Source organism: Tachysurus fulvidraco, chromosome 4 (assembly GCF_022655615.1).
Source record: "Tachysurus fulvidraco isolate hzauxx_2018 chromosome 4, HZAU_PFXX_2.0, whole genome shotgun sequence".
NCBI classification, from domain to species: domain Eukaryota; kingdom Metazoa; phylum Chordata; class Actinopteri; order Siluriformes; family Bagridae; genus Tachysurus; species Tachysurus fulvidraco.
In genome coordinates, this window is record NC_062521.1 from 13,798,709 (window position 1) to 13,818,822 (window position 20,114).

A 20,114-nucleotide genomic window follows, 5' to 3' on the forward strand; every position below is an offset into this window, starting at 1 on the left:
CAAGATTCAAAATTCTTCAATGCCTAGCAACATTGTTGGTGTTTGTATTCAATACAGCTCTGTGTGAGTTTATATGACGAGATAAGATGTTTAAAACTGGAAAACACATGAAAAACTACATAAAGGATAAATTGCAAAATTCAGAAATGTAAAATGTCAACATTACAGTTGTCACAAAAAGAATATTAATCAATTAAACAACATTTAATTAATTCAAGAGCAATGATTAGGATTTGGGATTTCTAATGTCTCAGGGATGTTAACTGTTCATGAAAAGTGTTGTTTTGGCAATCGAAAGAAGAAGGGATAAAAATGAGAATGAAAATGAGATTTTTATGGCCATATGTCTAGTTAATGTCTAATTATTTGTAAGCTCTGCTCAGGATCTGTTCATGTTCAAGTTTCCTAGTGTAAATGTCTAGTGTAAAACACCACCCACATTCTTTTGATGCTTGAGTGAATCTTCATTGAAAAAGCAGCTCATCACTTGAAAAAAATATTACTGCTTATTTGTGGAGCATCCCATAGTTTTCATCCATGTGCATACTTGTCTTTATGCACGGTTTATACCTACTGAACAGGCCAGAGTATTCCACTACGGATACTGAGTGGAATGTGTGACACATCACCTCACGCTAGCAAACAGAAAACCAGATAAAAATAAACCAGTGCTGGTACTCTGTACACACAAAAAGCACTTAATGTGGTAACCAGGCACAAGTCAAGCTGAGGAACCTGATAATAGGCATGGATCTAAAGGACAAAGAAGAAAAAGACATAAAATCTAGAATGCTGAAAAAGAAAGAGATTTGGAACCTTGGTAGATTGCAAGCTCCAGTACAGCAATGTTAAATTATAGTATAAGTTATAAGAATGCATCTGTAAGAACTTAAATAAACTTAAATAAATATTTTCACCACTGAATTCATTTCCATTCAGGCCAAATTCATTTCTAAATCTCACAAGAAACTGTGCTGAATTTTTCAGGAACTGTGTGTCACAAACTCTTTATTAGTGGTCTGCAAAGACAGATTTTCCACAATGCAGTCCAATGACAAACTGAATGAATTTTGCACCATGCCCTAGATCTCAATAAAACTGCACATACTCTTGAATGGTGGTGTGTTCCTGGTGCCAGAGAGTGAAGGTCAGAGCCCTACACAAACGTAACTGTGCTTATCTACACCAAACAGCTCCGTGACACCTGAGACCAGGAGTGAAGCTTGTTCTTCATATTATTTACAACAAGTGTTAGTTCTAACATTCTACAGGTAGCTGATCTACAAAATATGCTTGGATTCTATCACCAAGGTGTTCATTTTATAGCACAACTACTTGTAAAAAAAAAAAAAAGTTCTTGATATACTGAACTCAATAAGCAGATATGCACATATGTGCACGTACTCACTAAGGGGAATTCACTCCCACAAGGTCATAAAGTCAGTCATTTGCATATAATGGAGGAAGTAACTCTCTGTGTACATATGCACATGATTAGTTACATCAGATAACAATCGTAGAGTAAGCCACAAACCTTTGACGACGTTTTCATATCCAACCAGATTAGGGACATTTTGAATGACATGCTGGAAGACACTTATCTTAAGATAAACTATCTTTTAGGACAACACATTTAGACTCAATAACTTAAGTAAGCAGACAGAGAACAGGACATACGTCCCAAAATAATGATTCATGGAAACATGAGAAGCAGTAATCTCTAAAGTAACCTTACTTGCACAAGCACACAAAAGAAAAGCAATGTCCACCAGCCTGTTAGCATGTTGCTGGGAAGTTGGCCAGCGTTCCAATTCTAGAGTGAATGTCACATTTGCAGGACAGATAACAAAAGGCCCTTCCTCCTCTTTGAGTTGCTCTATCTCTTCATCTTGTCATCCACTACCCCCTTACTTCATCAGCTGAGCCTGTTCACCCACTCACATGCATACACACATTCATTATTCACTGTATTAATGATTTCATTTTTCCTCTTTTTTGTGTGTGCTACAAAAGCTTTACCAGTTCTGGATGGTTTAAAACAGCACACATTTCTGCAATTCAGAAACTTTGATTAGTTTAGCAGTATTAGCAAAGTTATGTGAATAAAAAACAGACAAAATTAAATCAGCGATCATTCACAGCATTGTAGTTCTACTCCAGAGCTGAGGATGTTTATGAGCCTAGTCTGCCTTGTGGATTCTGCCTGCCAAGCCCATATACCAGACATATCCAAATGTACTTAACCAGCAGTGACTCAGCAGCATGAGGTATGTACATGGTGCGTACATGCAGGCATTAAAACCCTGCCCGAGACTAGATTGTGCTTGTTGTATGCTTTCATTACCACACCTTTACAGTTGTTATAATTCAAATAAAACTGTGACAATCAAGCAGCCAATGTAATAAGGAAATTATTGGGGTGATACTATGTAGAATCTGGATTTCACCAATGATTACTAAACAGAAACTGGAAAAAGTAAATAATAAAATCTTCTATTATGTTTTCTACTTCCAGTTTTTTTTTTTTATAACCATTTGGCCAATATTCTCTGCAGTATTACTGCAGTAGCCAACATAAAATGATCAAGAAATTACACTCTCCCCCATGAAAATACTGGAAACCTGAGGCCATTTCAATTGTTTTGCAATATTCTGATGATATCTGGGTTAAAGATCAAATTATGAATCAGAGTTGCAACATTTTAGCTTTCATTTCCATATAGTTACATCTGTGTTAAACAACTTAGTATATGGCACCAATTTTTAGATGAGCAAGAGCATAGAAACAAACAGTTTTAAAGGTATTTAAAGTAAATAACAAACTTGCATTTCTGTTTTTTTTATTTTGCAACCAGTGACCCAAGGACCTCACCAAGCTGTTTAATTGTTCATTTTGTGATACTTTTCCAGGCTTGTACCTCAGCTTCCTTCAATTGTTGTTTCTTCTTTTGATTTTTTCCCTTCAGTTACGTCTCTGTTGGGTTAAGGTCTAGCGATTAACTTCATAAGTTTAAAACGTCATATTTTTATTTATTTTATTTATTAAACGTCATTTATTTTTTTCATATTCCTTTATCATTAATTATGTTTACCTTCTGCTCTGTGTTTATGTTCTGTAAAGCTGCTTTGAGACAATGTCTATTGTAAAAAGCGCTATACAAATAAACTTGAATTGAATTGAATTGAATTTTGATCCAAACCCATATTTCTACAAGTCAGTGCAGGCTGGCTGGCCCGAAAAGCGAATACAACAGTTCGAGTTGAAAAGGGAGTGCCGCAGAATGTCTGAAATTCTTTTTGACTGAAGTGTCGTAAACAAGAGAATTTCGTAAATGAACACAAAAGTGTGTCAAACTTAATACATGTTGTCCTTTTGTCCTAGTTAAACATACATAAGTATAATCCATCTTTCTGAAATAAAGAATACAAATTTTCCAGCCTGGTCTTAGACAATAGATCAGCAATGTCTTAGCATCATGTGATTGTGTCCTCATGGGGAATCCCATGATTTATTGGCAAACATTCAGTGCTAGGAAACATTCTCACACAGAAAAGAGACTTGGTGCTGTGCCTTACAAGTTACTAACATGTGAACTGGAAAACCACAGAGAATCTCCATGGTGTTGTATTATAAGTATGTAATTATACCGAAATTATAAAGTATTGAAATAAAAATTCAACAAGATTCAAAAAACGTTTTGCAACCCACATCACTAAAGTCTTGTCCTCTCCTTAATAATTTTTATGTGCTCCAGTGAGTAAACATATTTATCTTGGGTTTTTGAGTAGCACGCATTAATGCTCAACTGTTCCTTCTTTTACGCCCATCAAATGGAAAAGCTAACTGTACTGTAAACACTAAAATAGATGGCAGACAACCTTCAAATGATTCATGCTCACAACACTGGATATTTCAGCTACATTTTATCTCTGTACCTGGAGTCTAAGAGAAAATGGAAGCTTAATGCATACTACAGCAACTTCTGTTAGTCTATACAGACCTGCTAATACTACTGAAGAAAACATTAATAGAAATCTGACTGAACTGAAACCACTCAAAGGCCATTAGAAAAGAAGAATTCAATGGTGTTATCAGGTTAGGATGGGTCTGATGTAATTGATATTGATTTGCACTTTTCTCCAAAATGACTTACCAATCCAAGCATACAGCTTAGAAATCATTCAAGGCTTCAACTGGGTAGACCGAATATCTCACAATCCTAACCATTCTTAAGAGCTTTACCAATCCAAATTACCAACATCCCAAGCCTACACTGCTTACCAAAGCTTAACACTGATATTTTATGCCTTTTGAGCTTCTCAGCAGGATTAAGAAGGTTTAACTCAGAGAGTAAAGTGCAGTGTGTCTATGCATCAGACTGCACTTAGATAATGGCTATCGGTAAGCACTTAAGAGTTGATGGTAAGCATCTGATATTTTTATACTGATGTTAAAAGTAGAATATTTTTTAGAGACAAAGTTACTACATCAGCAGATTGTTCCATTAGTGGAGGAGTCACATGTTTTCAGCATCCAGAGAAAGTGATCTAGAGCGAGCATGCAATAAGGAGCTGTGGCTCTGAACAGAAGCTGCTTAATGTCTAGGTATTTGCAGGGAGTAAAAGGTGCTATTCTAGTGCTCTATATTGCAGCTTAGACCATCATTGCTGACTAGATAGCAGACATATGGGTGGGCCACCTCTCAGCTCTATTCTCATCCTTCAGTCTTTCCCTTCCCTTCTTTAACCAGGGAACAGCAGGCTTAATATAACACACACAATTCCCACTGTTACATCATGCATCCTTTCACACACACACATGCTTTATATGGTCAGAGGTAACCTTTCCATGTGTACACTGTGAAAAGCACTGCATAATTGCAACATATAGGATGCAAAAAGTGTTAGTACCCTTCAGACAACACAACATGCATCAGACAGTAAACTAAACAAAACTGTTGTAAATCTGAAACTGTATATCGGTGATGAGGCATGACATGCATAACAGAGGCAGAGGGAAAAAGAAAAAATAACAGCATATTTTTGGAGAAAGATTAAGGACATAGGCCTGAAATCGTAGTGTATGCATAAGCAGTGGATATCAGGGAACATATCTCTATTCACTACAGTATGAGAGCACAGACAGAGGACTACCTTTTATGGTGTCTAGACCTTACTGAAGATTTATAAATCCTCCAACTCTGAAGGCTCTGACCAGGGGGAAAGGTAAAGGAAAACTGCTTCCAGTTTTAGATAAGATAGAAAAGCTGTAGTACTGTGATCAGTTTCTTTTTCATTTAATATGCAGATAATCAATAGAACACAACTATTAGCATAAAGAACTTGTTCAGCCAGAAACTCAATTAACGTCAACAAACAGAATGAAAAATACTCTACATTTCTCCATTCCTTATATTTTGCCATTCCATTCAACAATTCGAGGGTCTTGCATTTTCATATAAATAGGACCTAACATGTGTACATGGTAAATGCCTCAGCAGTGTGCGGTGATATGCACAGTAAAGAAAAACAATTTAGGTTATTTTAAATTTTATTGTAACAAAAAAATCCTACCATAATTACAATTTATTGTCATACTTTGAAAGAAATTAAATGCTCTTACACAAAGTAGAGTAATAAAAAAATATGGAGTATATGGTTTAGTATGTAAAAACATCCATGTACCCAAACTCAATCTTAATATAAAGACATGTTCATATTTACTGAGAGACTTTATCCAGCTCTTGGGATTCCTGTAGTATTCTAGTCCCGTGGTTTTGTAGCAAAAGTGAGGTATCCCGTGTGTCCAGCCATCTCTCTAGATGGTGTGGCAGTCTTGCAGATCACTGAAGAGTAGCTGGGATTTGTTGCATGTGGAACTTCCTCTTGAGCAGGGTCAGAGGCTATCTTGGTACGTGGATCTTTTTCTCCCTCCTCCGGCCCAAAGTCTGGTAAGGGCAGAGTGACAGATCGGACATCGTGTACTCTCTGCAGAACCTCCAGTGTACAGATCTCCTCAAAGCCATGATCCAGCAGTGTTTCACATGTCTTCTGGACCTGCTCGATACATGGAGAGAACGAGCACAAACGACCTCCTGTACAGAGAGAAAAGTCGAGCAGAGGTGCAGAGTTATGTATATAGAATAATATTGAGGAAACCTGACTCTTATACTAGCCCTAACAGTCTCTCATTAGACTAAATCTGAAACAGACCCCTAATCAACTTGGGACCATACAAGCTAGGCCATTAACAGACCAAAAAAGATATACAGTATAAATGTGGCTTGCTTAACATAAACAGAATGAAGTCTTCGTTCACTTCATTACCGGTCTGTGTACAAACAAACTATTCCACAAACTGCTGCAGCAAACCAACATACTGAATAATATGGTATGGTGAACAGCCACAGACAGTGGTCAGGTCAAGTATATAGTAATTCTGTAGATGAGTTACATCTCTGTCATAGCACGCTTTTTAGCATGCTTAAAAAAAACACAATCAGCAAATACAAGAGCAGGCGAAATGAGGAGGGAAAGAAACAGGTGAAGCTAGTGTTCTAATAATTTCTCTTCCCTTCAATTAAGTCTCTCTTTCCCAGTGGTACTTACTTGAACTGAGATTCTTGGTATACGTTAAAGTTCTAACTTGTTTGTGATTTGTCTAAATCTATCGAGTGAATTTGGCACAATCATTAAAATAAAAATAAAAAAAAAGATAGTCAGTGCAGTGAGCCAATATGACCTCAGTAACCCGGACAATGAAACTCACCAAAAGGAATTTGTGAGTAGTCTACATGTTATTGAGATGATTACGTGGGAAACTCTTTAGACTTTATGGACAAACAAAACCTAAATAAAAGTACTAAAGTAATAAGAAACTGAAGAGACGCCGAAAGAGAGGAGGAGAAAAGCCAAAGTATGCCTGAAATGTTCCACAGACAAATAAGGCCATTCCATGCAAACGAAGTCATAAACATAGACTCATGGTTTCCTGGCAACAGCAGCCCAGCAGCCTCAGAAAGAAGAAAGTCAGGGCAGCGTGGGAGTCCTCTATGCACTCCAAGCACTAAACATGAGTAGGCCATCAGCCAAACAATAACAGGTATTAGACAGAAAGAGAGGAAAGAGAGAGAAAACTGCTGTAGGAGCTCACAGACAACAGTCTAACATCGATCACCTCATCACATGGAAATGTGACCTGGGCCTACACAAAGCATAATCAACCACTCTGCAAAATACATATAGCATATATATGGTTCAATGTTCTTAAATAAGGTCTTATAACAGGGCGATTTTAGAAGAAGTTTGAATAGGGCCAACATGTTGCATTTATACTTGAGTTCTCTCAATAAGGAAACCTATTCTCTCAACCTAACCTCTCTTCAGTTTCACAAACTATCCCTTTATGGTCAAAAGCTTGTCGCTGTGGGCCTGTACATGTGTGCAGAGAGAGAGAGCGTGAGATAGAGAGAGAGAGGACAATACATGGGCATAACTGCAGGCAAGCTTCTAGGCAGAGATATAAACACAACAAGCCTGCAAATTTAAAAGGTGCATTTAAGATCATGTATAACAATTTAGTATGAAGATTTCAATTTGAACCTGTGGTCTTAAATACCTAAACAAGTTTCCTGATTTCTTTGGATAAATGACCCTTTAGTCACTTGATGTAGGTAAGAGACAGTAATGCATTTAATTCGCATATCATTTACAGCATAATTTAGTATGTGTCCTAAAAGAAATGAACATCCCTGCCACTCAATTAAAAAAAGTAGTGAAGCCTTGATTAATGCACAGTGTAGCTGCAATGAGCTAAGCACCTGACAAGTCCAGGCCTGCTGGCTGGACATGAAGCCACTCATCCGCAGGATCAGGGCAACATGCATGAGCACTTTTGCACAGATATGTTTGGCCATATTCACTAGGGAGCAGGGTCATAAAATATTAACTGTACTTTAGACAAAATGTTGCCTATACAAACATATCAATCATTTATTAAATAAGACGGAGATAGGCAAGTTTAAATTTGGATGACCTTCAATAAACCAAGTTAAATGCACTGGCAGTAGTGCATTTATATATGTGAGAAATGTGATGTATCCTCAGATGGGTATCTGTTCTGTTGTGTTGCCATAACAATATTATTTACATAAACTAAGAAAATAAAAACACACAGAAGCTTAAACAGATACAACACAAAACATAATTCTCTGATGTATACTTGTCCTTGTCTGACCAGTGGGACCAGATATAGCATTATGTTGTTTTTTTTATTTTAATATGTTGTATGCATGTGAGCTTCAGTCACCTCTTCAGACACATGGGTGAATGGTGTAATTCCAACATGAATAATACAAACTTATGAGTAAATGATTCACAGAAAAAATGACTGTGCAGTCAATACTTCCTCAGTAAGAGGACAATAATGGCAAAGCATCTATCCAACAGATCAAGCCTTTAACCAGTCTTTTACAAGCCTTCAACACATGCATGTAATGCGTCAGAGATGGAACAGGTCTGCAGGAGAACCAGACATTCAGAAAACTGGTTGTTATGCTATATAACAGCCCTACTGTAAGACACAATGCCTTTTTTCCACCAGAAGGCAGCCTAGACCTGAAAAAAACTGCAACATATTGGCCATAGGAAATACATCAATTACTATTATTCTCTATTGAGAAGATTAGCCTTTATCTCCATGTCCCTTGACAACAAATGTATAGACACACATATACTTACCCCTGAGTTTAAATGCTTTCTTGGCATGTATGATGGCCTCCCAGGGTGACGGGATGTCCAGAAATACAGCATCAGCTACCCCCAGAACACCAAAGCCATCTTTGCACACATCCTGATTTCGGACTGTCACTAGATGGCCCACTTTGTGATCTCTGAACTCTTGTGCAGCCTTTTCTGCCCGTTGGGCATGGAACTCGACTGTGTGCAGGTGGCCATTGGGCGCGATGGTGCGGAGAATGGCGTGGGAAAGTGAACCGCTCCCAGTGCCTATGTCACACATTCACAGGCAAAAATAAATAAGTAAACAAATAAATAAATAAATAAATAAAAACAATTACAGCATGCATTATTTAGACAACAGGGCAAATTCAATAAAATGTAATTTTAGGTTATAGTAATTATAACCTAAGCTGGTACCTTCAAGACAAGAGATTCTGCTATAGATTATGGCAAGCAGAGACAGATTAGATAAAGATATGACTGAAGTTACTATTTTACTATCTATCTAAACTGTGAAATATTCATCTAAATTGGTTACTGATCATGTAAATACACCAAGCCAGTCAATACTTTTACTGTATGAAAATGTTAAAAGCAAAAAACTGTCTAGAATGGCTTTGAATACTGTGTAGTTTGTCATCACTGGAACCATTACAATGCCCCTGTGCACAAAGCAAGCTCCATGAAGACATAGATTGCCACGTTTGGAGTGGAAGAACTTGAGTGGCTTGGACCCTAAGCACTTTTGTATGAATGGCAATAATGACCAGGCCTCCTCACCCAACATCAGTACCTGACTACCTCAATAATACTACTGATTAATACAAATTCCCAAAGCCACACATCTACATTTAGAGGAAAGCCTTCCTATAAGAGTGGAAGTTATTATAACAGCAAATGGGGAATAAATCTAGAACAGGATTTTCAAAAAGCTCATACAAACTTACATACACTTTTATCCATACAGTTTCAATTAAGAGAATACAGCAGATAAGATTAAAGTTACTCTCTTACCCACACATACACATGCAAGTGCACACCCACATATTTACAAGAAAACACACAGAAATGCAAAGAACTATACATGCCAACTCCTCCTGTGCACAGTGTTACATCACCATAGCTTTTGTTTTACAACAACAATGCATTCAATGTTCAGTACGCAGGGTGGTATTCAGACGGAAGAAGACAGTTGAAGTCACGATTATAGATCATGAAAGGAGGCGGCCAAAGAGATCAGAGTGAGCAAGAAAACGATGAGATAAGATGATACTTATACTATGTCTAAAACGGTTCATACCATGAGTAAGTACTGAACAACAAACGGCAAAACAATGCAGAAGAAATATATTTTTTCATACAGCTCAGATATATTGAAGTCAGTACTGATTACTGTTAATTACAAAAATAACACAACATGTGTGAGAGACTCTGTTCTGCCCTCCAGTTAAGCATCGCTCATTCAAAAAATCATTCAGAATGCCACACAGTTGAACAATCCAGCTAAAGAGAGGTGGCTGCAGAGTACCGGGAGGGTGTGTATGTGTCTGAGGCCATTAAATAGATCCATTCAGATTACGAGTTGCTCCCACTTAGTGAGTGAACAAACAGAAAGCAAAACTCCACACAAACAGAGTCATACATGGAGATGGAAAAAAACAGCACAAATATAAAAACCAGAGGAAAGAGAGAAGCAAAACATTAAATAAATAGAAAAGTAGTCAAGGGAAATAAAATTTTCCACACATTTTTTTTTTAAATTGTGGCCAAAACAAAATTGTTTTTATATAAACAAAGTCGCTTCATAGAAGCTCTTTCAGATAAATTGCACAAACTAAAGAAAACTGCAAAGGTGTCACTATGGTGCAGATTCTCTTATAAATAAAAAACCGACCCCACACACAGACACACACACACACACACACACACACTTCACCCTCCTGCCATCTGGAAAAAGGTACCGAAGCATTCGGGCCCTCACGACCAGACTGCGTAACAGTTTCTTCCCCCAAGCCATCAGACTTCTCAATAACTGAACTGAACTATACTGAGCACAACATACACACACATCATCTGTATGGACTGCATAGACCCTCACAAAACAAAGTGTTTTGCACACTTTTCTGCTGTTTTTGCACATACTGTCCAATATTTCAGTCATTTGCTGTTTTTTGCACAACTCTATATATTATCCAAGGACCTGCTGCTAAGAAACTGTGTTTATTCTAATGTTACTGCTGGAACATTATGTTGCACTTTATGTGGCTAAGACTACTTACATGTCCTTAGCCCTGTCTTTGTTTTATGTAGCACCTTGATCCTGGAGAAACGTTGTCTCTGCAACAGCTATATATGGTTGAAATGACAATAAAAGTTCATCTTGACTTGACTTGAAAAGCTATGGTAAGGGTAAGAATGTGCTAGCAGTGTTCAAGACATGCCACATCACCACCAAACTAGTTAATAATCAGTTTTGTACTGAATTAGAGGCTAGGTCCTCAAAATACCAAGAGTTTAAGAACCTCTAAACATCAATTTTAGCATGCACCAAGTAATCCACAATGCTACAGTAAGCTTTAATTTCATGGGGACTTCAATAGTGGACTTAGAAATTAAATCAGACCTTTAGACCTTCAGGCTGCATCACATGTAAATGTGCATACAAACAAATCAGGTAAATTCACAAGGTGACCCACTTTCTCCTTTAAGAACACATTCTTTATTCTGATACCTGCTTAAGCAATACTTGATAAGTACTTCAAGCTATTCAGCTCAATCACGTAAGTCACTTTCCATAAAGTTATCAAATCCTACGTAAGCCAACTATTTGAACAAGCACCACTGCTATAATTTGGTACAGCAAAAGCACTGACAATTTAGAAACCCATCAGGTTTTAGATTTAGCCTGACCATACAAATAATACATTTAATAATAAATAAAATGTAAAGAATGAGATATTGGCTTTGTTAATTAGAATTACTTTCTGGAGGACCTTTTAATTTTTTTTTAGAAAAAGCTCAAAATATCCTATAAGAGACTGTTTAGCCTCTGCTGTCTCACCTGATTCACAAACAACAGAGCCTGGTTTGAGGTCCAGCATCAAGATGATGTTGGCGATGTCTGTTGTGTAAAGGATTTGGGTTCGGTGAGGCAGATTCACAGTCCATAGCTCAGGAGTGGGATGCAGAACATACACCCATCCACCCTTACTACATGTTACTTTTGAACCAAACCGTCGACCGATTAAGTCAGTGGAGTGCCGAATGGCTCCATAGCGGGTCTGTGTCTGAGCACCAGATTCCACTTTGACGGGCATCATAGAATCATGCCCAAGAAAGATGATGACCACATCTCCTTCCTGAATGAGCTCAGAGTACTCCACAAAACTCATGGGACAGTTGTGATTCACTGCAATATTGGAGAAAAAGAGTTCATATAGACATATCAATAAGCATAACCTTCCACCAGGACAGACAACAATCAGTTTCTAGCATATTACTAGAAAACAAGAAAACAACAATATATATACAGGCAATATCACATAAGCAAGAATGTGTTGTGGTAAGTATAGGAACAGCTGCCACTCAACAGCTATACTGATGTTCAGTACAACAGCATCACTGAGCATGCTACTGCTTTTATACAACAGTTATATTAACATACAAACATAAGAAAAGAAATAAACAAATAAATAAAATCATGTAACTGACATTACACACAAAAGAATATTTGTTTCATTTTTCTGTCAGTGCTTTATGTAATCATTTTGGATTATTTCTACAGAAATAATATTATAATAACATTATTATAAATTATAAATATTAGTTGTAGTAGGATTTTATTATTTTTTTTATATTTATTACTGAAAGAGTTGGTTATCAATCCATTATTTAGTTTCTGAATAATGCACGTGGAAACTTTCCAGAACCGTTATTATTTTAATTATTTTTTAAAAAGAAAACGTTATTATTTGAATTTCAAAAAAACACAACCCTCCAGCTTTTAACGACTCTCTAAAGATTCATTCAAAGACAATGATAGCAATCTGTAAGTTTGTGACTATATAACGTGAATGTGTAGTGAGAAAACAGAAAATAAACAAACTACACTTTATTTAGAATAGTGGCACTTTTTATTTTACTTCAGCACGGCCACTGTAATGGTTTTGTTTGGTGAGATGTCTGTCCAGATGGAGTCACGGCTCAATCATTTCCACATCTATCTAAAAGCTCATCATTTATTCAGCATCCCAGCTATAGCAACGTTAGCAAACTGCAATATCACGTTGTCATTCGTAAAGACGGATTTCACACAATATTGCGGTTTGCTCATGTAAATACACGACATACATCTATTATAACAAGACACTTACCTTTACTGAAAATGGTTTTGAGGTTTATCTTGTTTGTTAGCAAAACCGGTCTACACACGTGTTAGTAAAGCAACAGTCAGTAACGTGTCGCGGACAGATGACGTATAAAAGCCGACACAGATTCTTTGACCTAGCAGAGGAAGGTCAAAGAATCTGTGTCGGCTTTCTATACGTCATCTGTCTGTGTATATATATAAAACATATATAACATATATAACATATATAACATATAACAAAATTATATGATGCACGACTGAATTGCGTACACAAAGCACACAGATAAAAACAGAGACGTTTATCATGCTACAGTTTAAACCACTGGACTTACACATTACTGTATACATTAATGGAATACAAAAAAAAGACAATTCTTTAATTAAATATACAATAATTATGTAATAGAGTCCTGGAGGTTTATAATGTTGTTGCACTGTAAATGGTGTGTCCTCAGCCTCAAAGTCTCCCAGACCAATGAATGGACTACAAATGTTAGCCAATAGGAGCCGCTCTTGAACACTATAAAATAAACGCTCCATCACACGTAGACCTTCACCAGAGAGCAGTGGAACTTTGGAGCTCTGAATCACACGACTGGAGTTTAGTGTCTAACGCGCCATCAATCCTCAGGTGAGACTCTATACGTGTTTACAGCAGAAGTTCGATTGCACGACTACAAGATGAACGTTTCCGTTACAACACTAAGGACTTGTGGACGTGTGGCTCAGTATTTAACGCATGCATCTGAGACCGTTCATATGCGTGTGGTCAGGAAATCTTTGTTTATTAGTTGCGTTTAGGGGGAAAGTAAGAAAAAAAAAAAGCTGTACATTTAGATCGCTTTAACACCACAATGCGCTCCTTAGTACACGGATGTTTTCTTATGCGTGTGTTTTATTTATGTGTGTGTGTGTGTGTATATATAGACATCTCGTATAGGGTACATGTTAATTTGACCTTAATTTGCATGTGATAATTAAGTCACTCTGTCATCAGTTGATTATTTAAATTATCGGCCTTATTATATATTCAACAAAACCAGGCAATTGTTAGGACAATTTTATTTGGTTTGTCCGTTTGTGGAAACGCTGACGGTTTTTTTTTTTCGTTCCTCGGTGCACTTCAGGGAGCCTCCGCTATGCCTTTCGGAAACACACACAACCAGCTGAAGCTGAAGTACTCGGCTGAAGCAGAGTATCCTGATCTGACCAAGCACAACAACCACATGGCTAAAGTGCTCACCCCTACCATATATGAGCGCCTGCGCAGCAAACAGACACCGAGTGGCTTCACGCTGGATGATGTGATTCAGACTGGAGTCGATAATCCAGGTAAAGCTGCTTAAATTTACTTTTGCCTGAGCACAAACCCAAATCCATCTGCTTAAAGCATTACAGTTCAGTCAACAAAAGTCCTCACTGGGTAATTTATCCCAACTGCCAACAAACCAGACTCGGACCAATAGACCAACATCTTCATCAGCGGTGTCCAGTATTATCCGGAAAGGGTCGGTATGGGTGCAGGTTTTCATTCCAACCAAGCAGAAGCCACGCCAGAGTCTACTAAAAGCCAAGAACAATGGATTAAACAGGTGGAATCAGGTGTGGCTTCTGCTTGGTTGGAATGAAAACCTGCACCCACACCGGCCCTTTGTGGATAAGATTGGGCACTGCTGAACTTCATGGTCTATGAGGTGTGTTGAAGTAGGGAAAGCTACTGGAGTTGGGCACCAGTTCTTTGCATTACAAACCCAAACTGCTTTAACTCTGGTATTAAAGCTGTGTCCTTGTACAATCTGGGGCAAACAATAGTTTGTTTGAGTTGCATCCAGGCATATCCAGAAAATGCAACTTGATGTTCTACAGCAGAATATCAGAATAGACAAGCTATACAGTGACCTTGCTGAATTAAATAAAAAATAAAATAAAAGTTAAGAGTAAAGACTTTATTGACCGGTTTGACTCTCCAGTGGCGTTGGAGGTAAAACTCTAAACACAATTATGAATCTCAGATGGTAGGTATTTTTGTAGCAATAAAAATGAGCACTCCTGCCATCAAGAAGCTGTCTGCTGAGGATGAATACCCAGACCTCAGCCAGCACAGCAACCATATAGCCAAAGTTATGACCCTGGATTTGTACAAGAAGCTCCGTGAGCATTCCACTCCAAATGTATTCACCATAGATAGTCATTCAGACTGGAGTAGATAATCCTCGTAAAAGAACAATCTCCGTACTTGAAGTTTTGCTTTTCTTACAATGCCTAGACTAGTCTTTTTGCAGTGAAAGCTTAAATTAGATTTTCAGTCACATTGTTTATTGCATATTCGTGTAATCATGTCTTGTGAACGTTTTTTTTGTGAAACCTCATCCATTTGCATGTAGAGCTGATTTTTCCATGTCTACATCCTAGGTCACCCCTTCATTATGACTGTGGGCTGTGTGGCTGGAGATGAAGAGACTTATGAGGTGTTTAAGGAGCTGCTTGACCCTGTCATTGAGGACAGGCATGGAGGATACAAGCCCACCGATAAACACAAAACTGACCTGAACCCAAACAACCTGAAGGTAGTCATGACGTAAAATTTAAGATGACTGTATTCATTAATGTAGCCTTGTATATTGCTAGTTGAATTATGGTTTTATTCAGGTTTTTTTTTTTTTCCCCCCTCTTTAAAGGGTGGGGATGATCTGGATCCTAACTATGTGCTGAGCTCTCGTGTGCGAACTGGCAGAAGTGTCCGTGGCTTTTGCCTGCCACCACACTGCAGTCGTGGAGAGAGGAGAGCTATTGAAAAACTCTCTGTGGAAGGTATAGTTCTTCAGCAGACCATGGCTTCACCTTTTGGGGAAACTGCTGTATTGTCCTTTAATAGTGTATTTGTGCTACTTTTCTACCCATTGCACCAGTAAAGCATAAAACCTTTTAACTTTATCTTGCTATGTTGAGACTACTTTTTCAAAACTGGCATGAACAAGAATCTGCTTTCTCATGGTTTTGTGTATTTGGAGCCTTTTAATCTATTATAAATGGAGGATTGCAACTGAAACCACCTGACATGGACCAACACTGAAATGTCTACTTGTCTGTAATGCTAAACCACTAAATTATGACAATTAAAATTAGCAAGTTTTTTTTTAATTAAATGATTAAGCTCCAGGATATGTATAGAATATATAGCTTGACTTGCATTCCCTCATATCTCCCCTTTTTATTGATTTAAGAGTAACGCATGTCCATTGCTGTAATGGTAACATGGGGGAAATTTTTTAAATAGGTGATTTTTGATGTCTGTTTTGCAGCTTTAGGTGCCCTGAGTGGAGACCTGAAGGGAAAATACTATGCTCTGAAGAATATGAGTGAAGCAGAACAGCAGCAGCTGATCGATGACCACTTCTTGTTTGACAAACCTGTATCTCCCCTGCTGTTGGCCTCTGGAATGGCCCGGGATTGGCCTGATGCCAGGGGAATATGGTAAGTGACCGAGATCCTACAGTACAGAATTTCTTCTAGGGTCCTGCCACTTGTGTGAAGGTGGTATTGCCAATTATGCAATACGCAATGCATTATGCTTTTATATCCTATAACCATATTTGTATGCCTAGTATTTAGTTTTATTTATTTACTGAAGTATTTGGCCAGGTTTGGTTTAAGTTCAAATGTATTTAAAGGAAACATTGTTTTGATAAAATTGGGAAACTATTTATAATTGTCTGGGAATGATTACTGGGAATACAGATTTTAAGTGTATACAATCTAGATTAGAACGAGGCATAGAAGTCTTTATCGCCACATACATTACAGCACAGTGGAATTCTTTTCACATACCCCAACTAAGGAGGTTGGGGTCAGAGTGCAGGGGTAGCTATGATACAGTGCCCCTGGAGCAGGGTTGAGGGCCTTGCTCAAGGGCCCAGCAGTGGCAGCTTTGCTGTGCTGGGCCTTGAACTCCGATCAACAACCCAGAGCCTTAACCAGTTTGTGTAATCAAACTCCTCAAATGTATTTAAGAATGGTGTTTATTTACCTAATTGAACAATGGAATACATTCTATTGGACATTTAATGCTACTTTGAATAAAAAAACAATGGATATTTAATGTTTGTTCGCTAGCGTTAATACAAAATAGAGTGGATTTACCTGGATGCTAAAATCCCCTTTATAAACTAAATGAAATGATTCTCTGACCATTTAATAGTAGTATTTGCCAGAACTGAGAGCAGTGGTCCTGTTAATACCACTGGACACTTATGGGTCTTATGAAAGACACGTCCTTGCATCAGTTCGTTAATTGCTACCCATGTGAGCTACATTTACAATGGAGTTAAGACTTGTTTGAATTTCTTGGAATTGTTAGTGTGGTGGTAGCCCCATGTAGACTAAAGTAGTAGCTTTTGTTAATTTATTAGGCATTGAATCATTCTCAATTCAGAGAAATTGTGCTTTACACTACATGACCTAGAGGTGATCATTTTGATAACCCTGACTATTTTTAAGAAATTTGTTCCATTTGTTGGTCACACTGTGTTAATTTCTTTTCCAGGCACAATGACAACAAAACATTCCTTGTGTGGGTGAATGAGGAGGATCACTTGCGTGTCATCTCCATGCAGAAAGGTGGCAACATGAAAGAAGTGTTTAATCGTTTCTGCACAGGCCTCACAAAGGTAATCTACTCATTAACTATGAAACAATCCTACTCAACATTTTAAAGTAGTTGAGGAGTAACTTGTTTACTGTACATAACTGATTTGTACCCTTTCAGATTGAGGAGCTATTCAAGAGTAAGGGGCATGCATTTATGTGGAATGAACACCTGGGCTATGTTCTCACCTGCCCTTCTAACCTGGGCACAGGTCTGCGTGCAGGTGTGCATGTCAAACTCCCCAATCTGAGCAAGCACAACAAGTTTGAGGAGGCGCTTAAGAGATTACGCCTTCAAAAGCGTGGAACAGGTAAATATTACAAAGCCCAAATAAGAGGGTAACATGTTAAAGCACACAGTGCTGCCCTCAGTATGGTGTGGGTAAGTCATTATGAGGCTGATGGTTCTGGTAGTAATACTAATGGCTACATTTAATGTCAGGTGGTGTGGACACTGCTGCAGTGGGTGGTGTGTTTGATATCTCTAATGCTGACCGGCTGGGCTTCTCTGAAGTGGCGCTTGTTCAGATGGTGGTAGATGGCGTGAAGCTTCTGGTGGAGATGGAGAAGCGACTAGAGAAAGGCAAAGCCATTGATGACCTAATACCTGCTCAAAAGTAAATTCAGCAACCATCCTTCTACCTCATTCCTCCAGAATGCCCATTTTTATCCCCACTCCAAATCAACTACTATTTGGTTAATAAAAGAATGTACATTGTGTTTAAGATGCCTTTATGGTGGTGACAAAAGAATGAAACACTCTGCCAGTTTATCAATTGTCTTGTTCAATAAATATTGATGATAGACGCTATAAATGTAACTATTCATTTGTATAAATACAAACGTTCCCCTGAAATTGTAGTTGAAATTTATTACAATTCAGTTTTTTTTTTTCTTGTCACAATCCGTATCGAAGCTCTCGATTGGTTACCACAAATGTGTTCTACCATCCTTCTTTGCGTAAATAAGTCATTTGTAGGTGTGGAAGTGGTTATCTAAAATGTTCAGTACAGTGCTATTCTAGGAATAAGAGCCTTACTTGAGAGCTGTACTACTCTACCTTCCAATAACCAAGGCAAGCTAAAGCATGTATTTTTTTCACAATGCTGGAGTACAAACATGCACTTTGCAGAAGAATGGACACTTTGAGTAATGAACGGTATGAAAGAACAATTAAGCCTGCAAGTGGCAATCTTGTACAGCTGTTTTAATATAATCCATAACTGCAAGCAATAACCAGTAGCCCTTTAAAACATTAGAGCTCTTGAGTATGGGAATTAACAATGCAATTAAATGAATAGGTGCATTATTTACAAGTGGGAAATGGGCATAAAATAAATAAAACTTCAGTCTTGCAGCATTCACACAATGAAGGTGAAATAAAACTGGGTAGCTGGATCCCATTCACATACAAGAACAGTACCAAACTTGACTGAGGTGAAAAATTGTTTTTATATAAACAAAGTCGCTTCATAGAAGCTCTTTCAGATTAAAAAAAAATTACTAAAACTGCAAAAGTTTGCATTCACATTCATCCCAAAGGTGTTCAGTAGGGATGAGATCAGAACACAACCACATATAGCAGGGAAGGTCAGGTGACCCAATACTTTTGGAAATATAATGTATACCAAGTGTATCACCAAGGCCATATCCCAAACTGTAGGGAGATTCCAGCTCAGTGCTTGAAAACAACTCAAAATTATTGTGATGTTTTACAAATGACAAAATTAATGTTAATTAAATTAAGCACTTCGTGTTTTTTGGGTTGACCCCAGGGGCGGTTCTAGCTAGGATTTCATCTTTAGGGGGGTTTAGCCCTCAGTGAGAATTTAAAACACGAAGAGTTCTATATTATATATTATGACAACTCTGGTAATAAGAATAGTGAAATTTCACTGCTTTTGGTTGCCGTCTTTCCGCCGATTAACGTTATAGATAAGCGCCTCCAGCTCTGACTGCGCGTGCACGCTGCGCGTACCTGTGCTTTTCTGTTCAAATAAAGCAGACAGCTGAAGAAGCACTTTTGAAAGACAACACACGCGTGTAAAAGTATGGAATAAAAGCAAAGTAAAAAAAATCGCTCTTGGATCAAACCGATAAATAATTTTCTTTCCCATCGACGACATGTCCTGCATTTTAACGTAATTTTTATTGTTTATTTATGAAAGTAAAAATTATTCTTATAGTTTTAGGGTGGCTTCAGCCACCCTAAACCGCCCATGGTTGACACAATTCGCAACGTATTCGCCAGGAATCCTTTTTGACGCCGATTATTTCAAACATCCCCCTCATATATGGCCATGTGTGTTCAGGAATGTCCTCGTTGTTAGTTATTTTAACATCGGTGACTCCCTCTGAATTA

The 20,114-nt window shown here is 37.8% G+C and overlaps 2 protein-coding genes across 2 annotated transcripts; one reads left to right on the forward strand and one right to left on the reverse strand.

Moving 5' to 3' along the window:
* Positions 1–5,281: 5,281 nt before the first annotated feature.
* trmt61a (tRNA methyltransferase 61A) lies at positions 5,282–13,267 on the reverse strand. Its single transcript, XM_027142039.2, has 4 exons — positions 13,113–13,267; positions 11,801–12,148; positions 8,740–9,006; positions 5,282–6,095 (listed from the first exon to the last, which is right to left on the reverse strand). The coding sequence occupies exons 2-4, from the start codon at positions 12,129–12,131 to the stop codon at positions 5,764–5,766; spliced, it is 930 nt and encodes a 309-aa protein (XP_026997840.1). The 5' UTR covers positions 12,132–12,148; positions 13,113–13,267; the 3' UTR covers positions 5,282–5,763.
* A 320-nt stretch (positions 13,268–13,587) lies between these two features.
* On the forward strand, positions 13,588–18,608 carry ckba (creatine kinase, brain a). Its single transcript, XM_027142037.2, has 8 exons — positions 13,588–13,739; positions 14,236–14,440; positions 15,521–15,675; positions 15,787–15,919; positions 16,411–16,582; positions 17,652–17,775; positions 17,874–18,063; positions 18,195–18,608. Exons 2-8 carry the CDS (start codon positions 14,248–14,250, stop codon positions 18,371–18,373), a joined length of 1,146 nt encoding a protein of 381 aa, XP_026997838.1. The 5' UTR covers positions 13,588–13,739; positions 14,236–14,247; the 3' UTR covers positions 18,374–18,608.
* Positions 18,609–20,114: the final 1,506 nt, after the last annotated feature.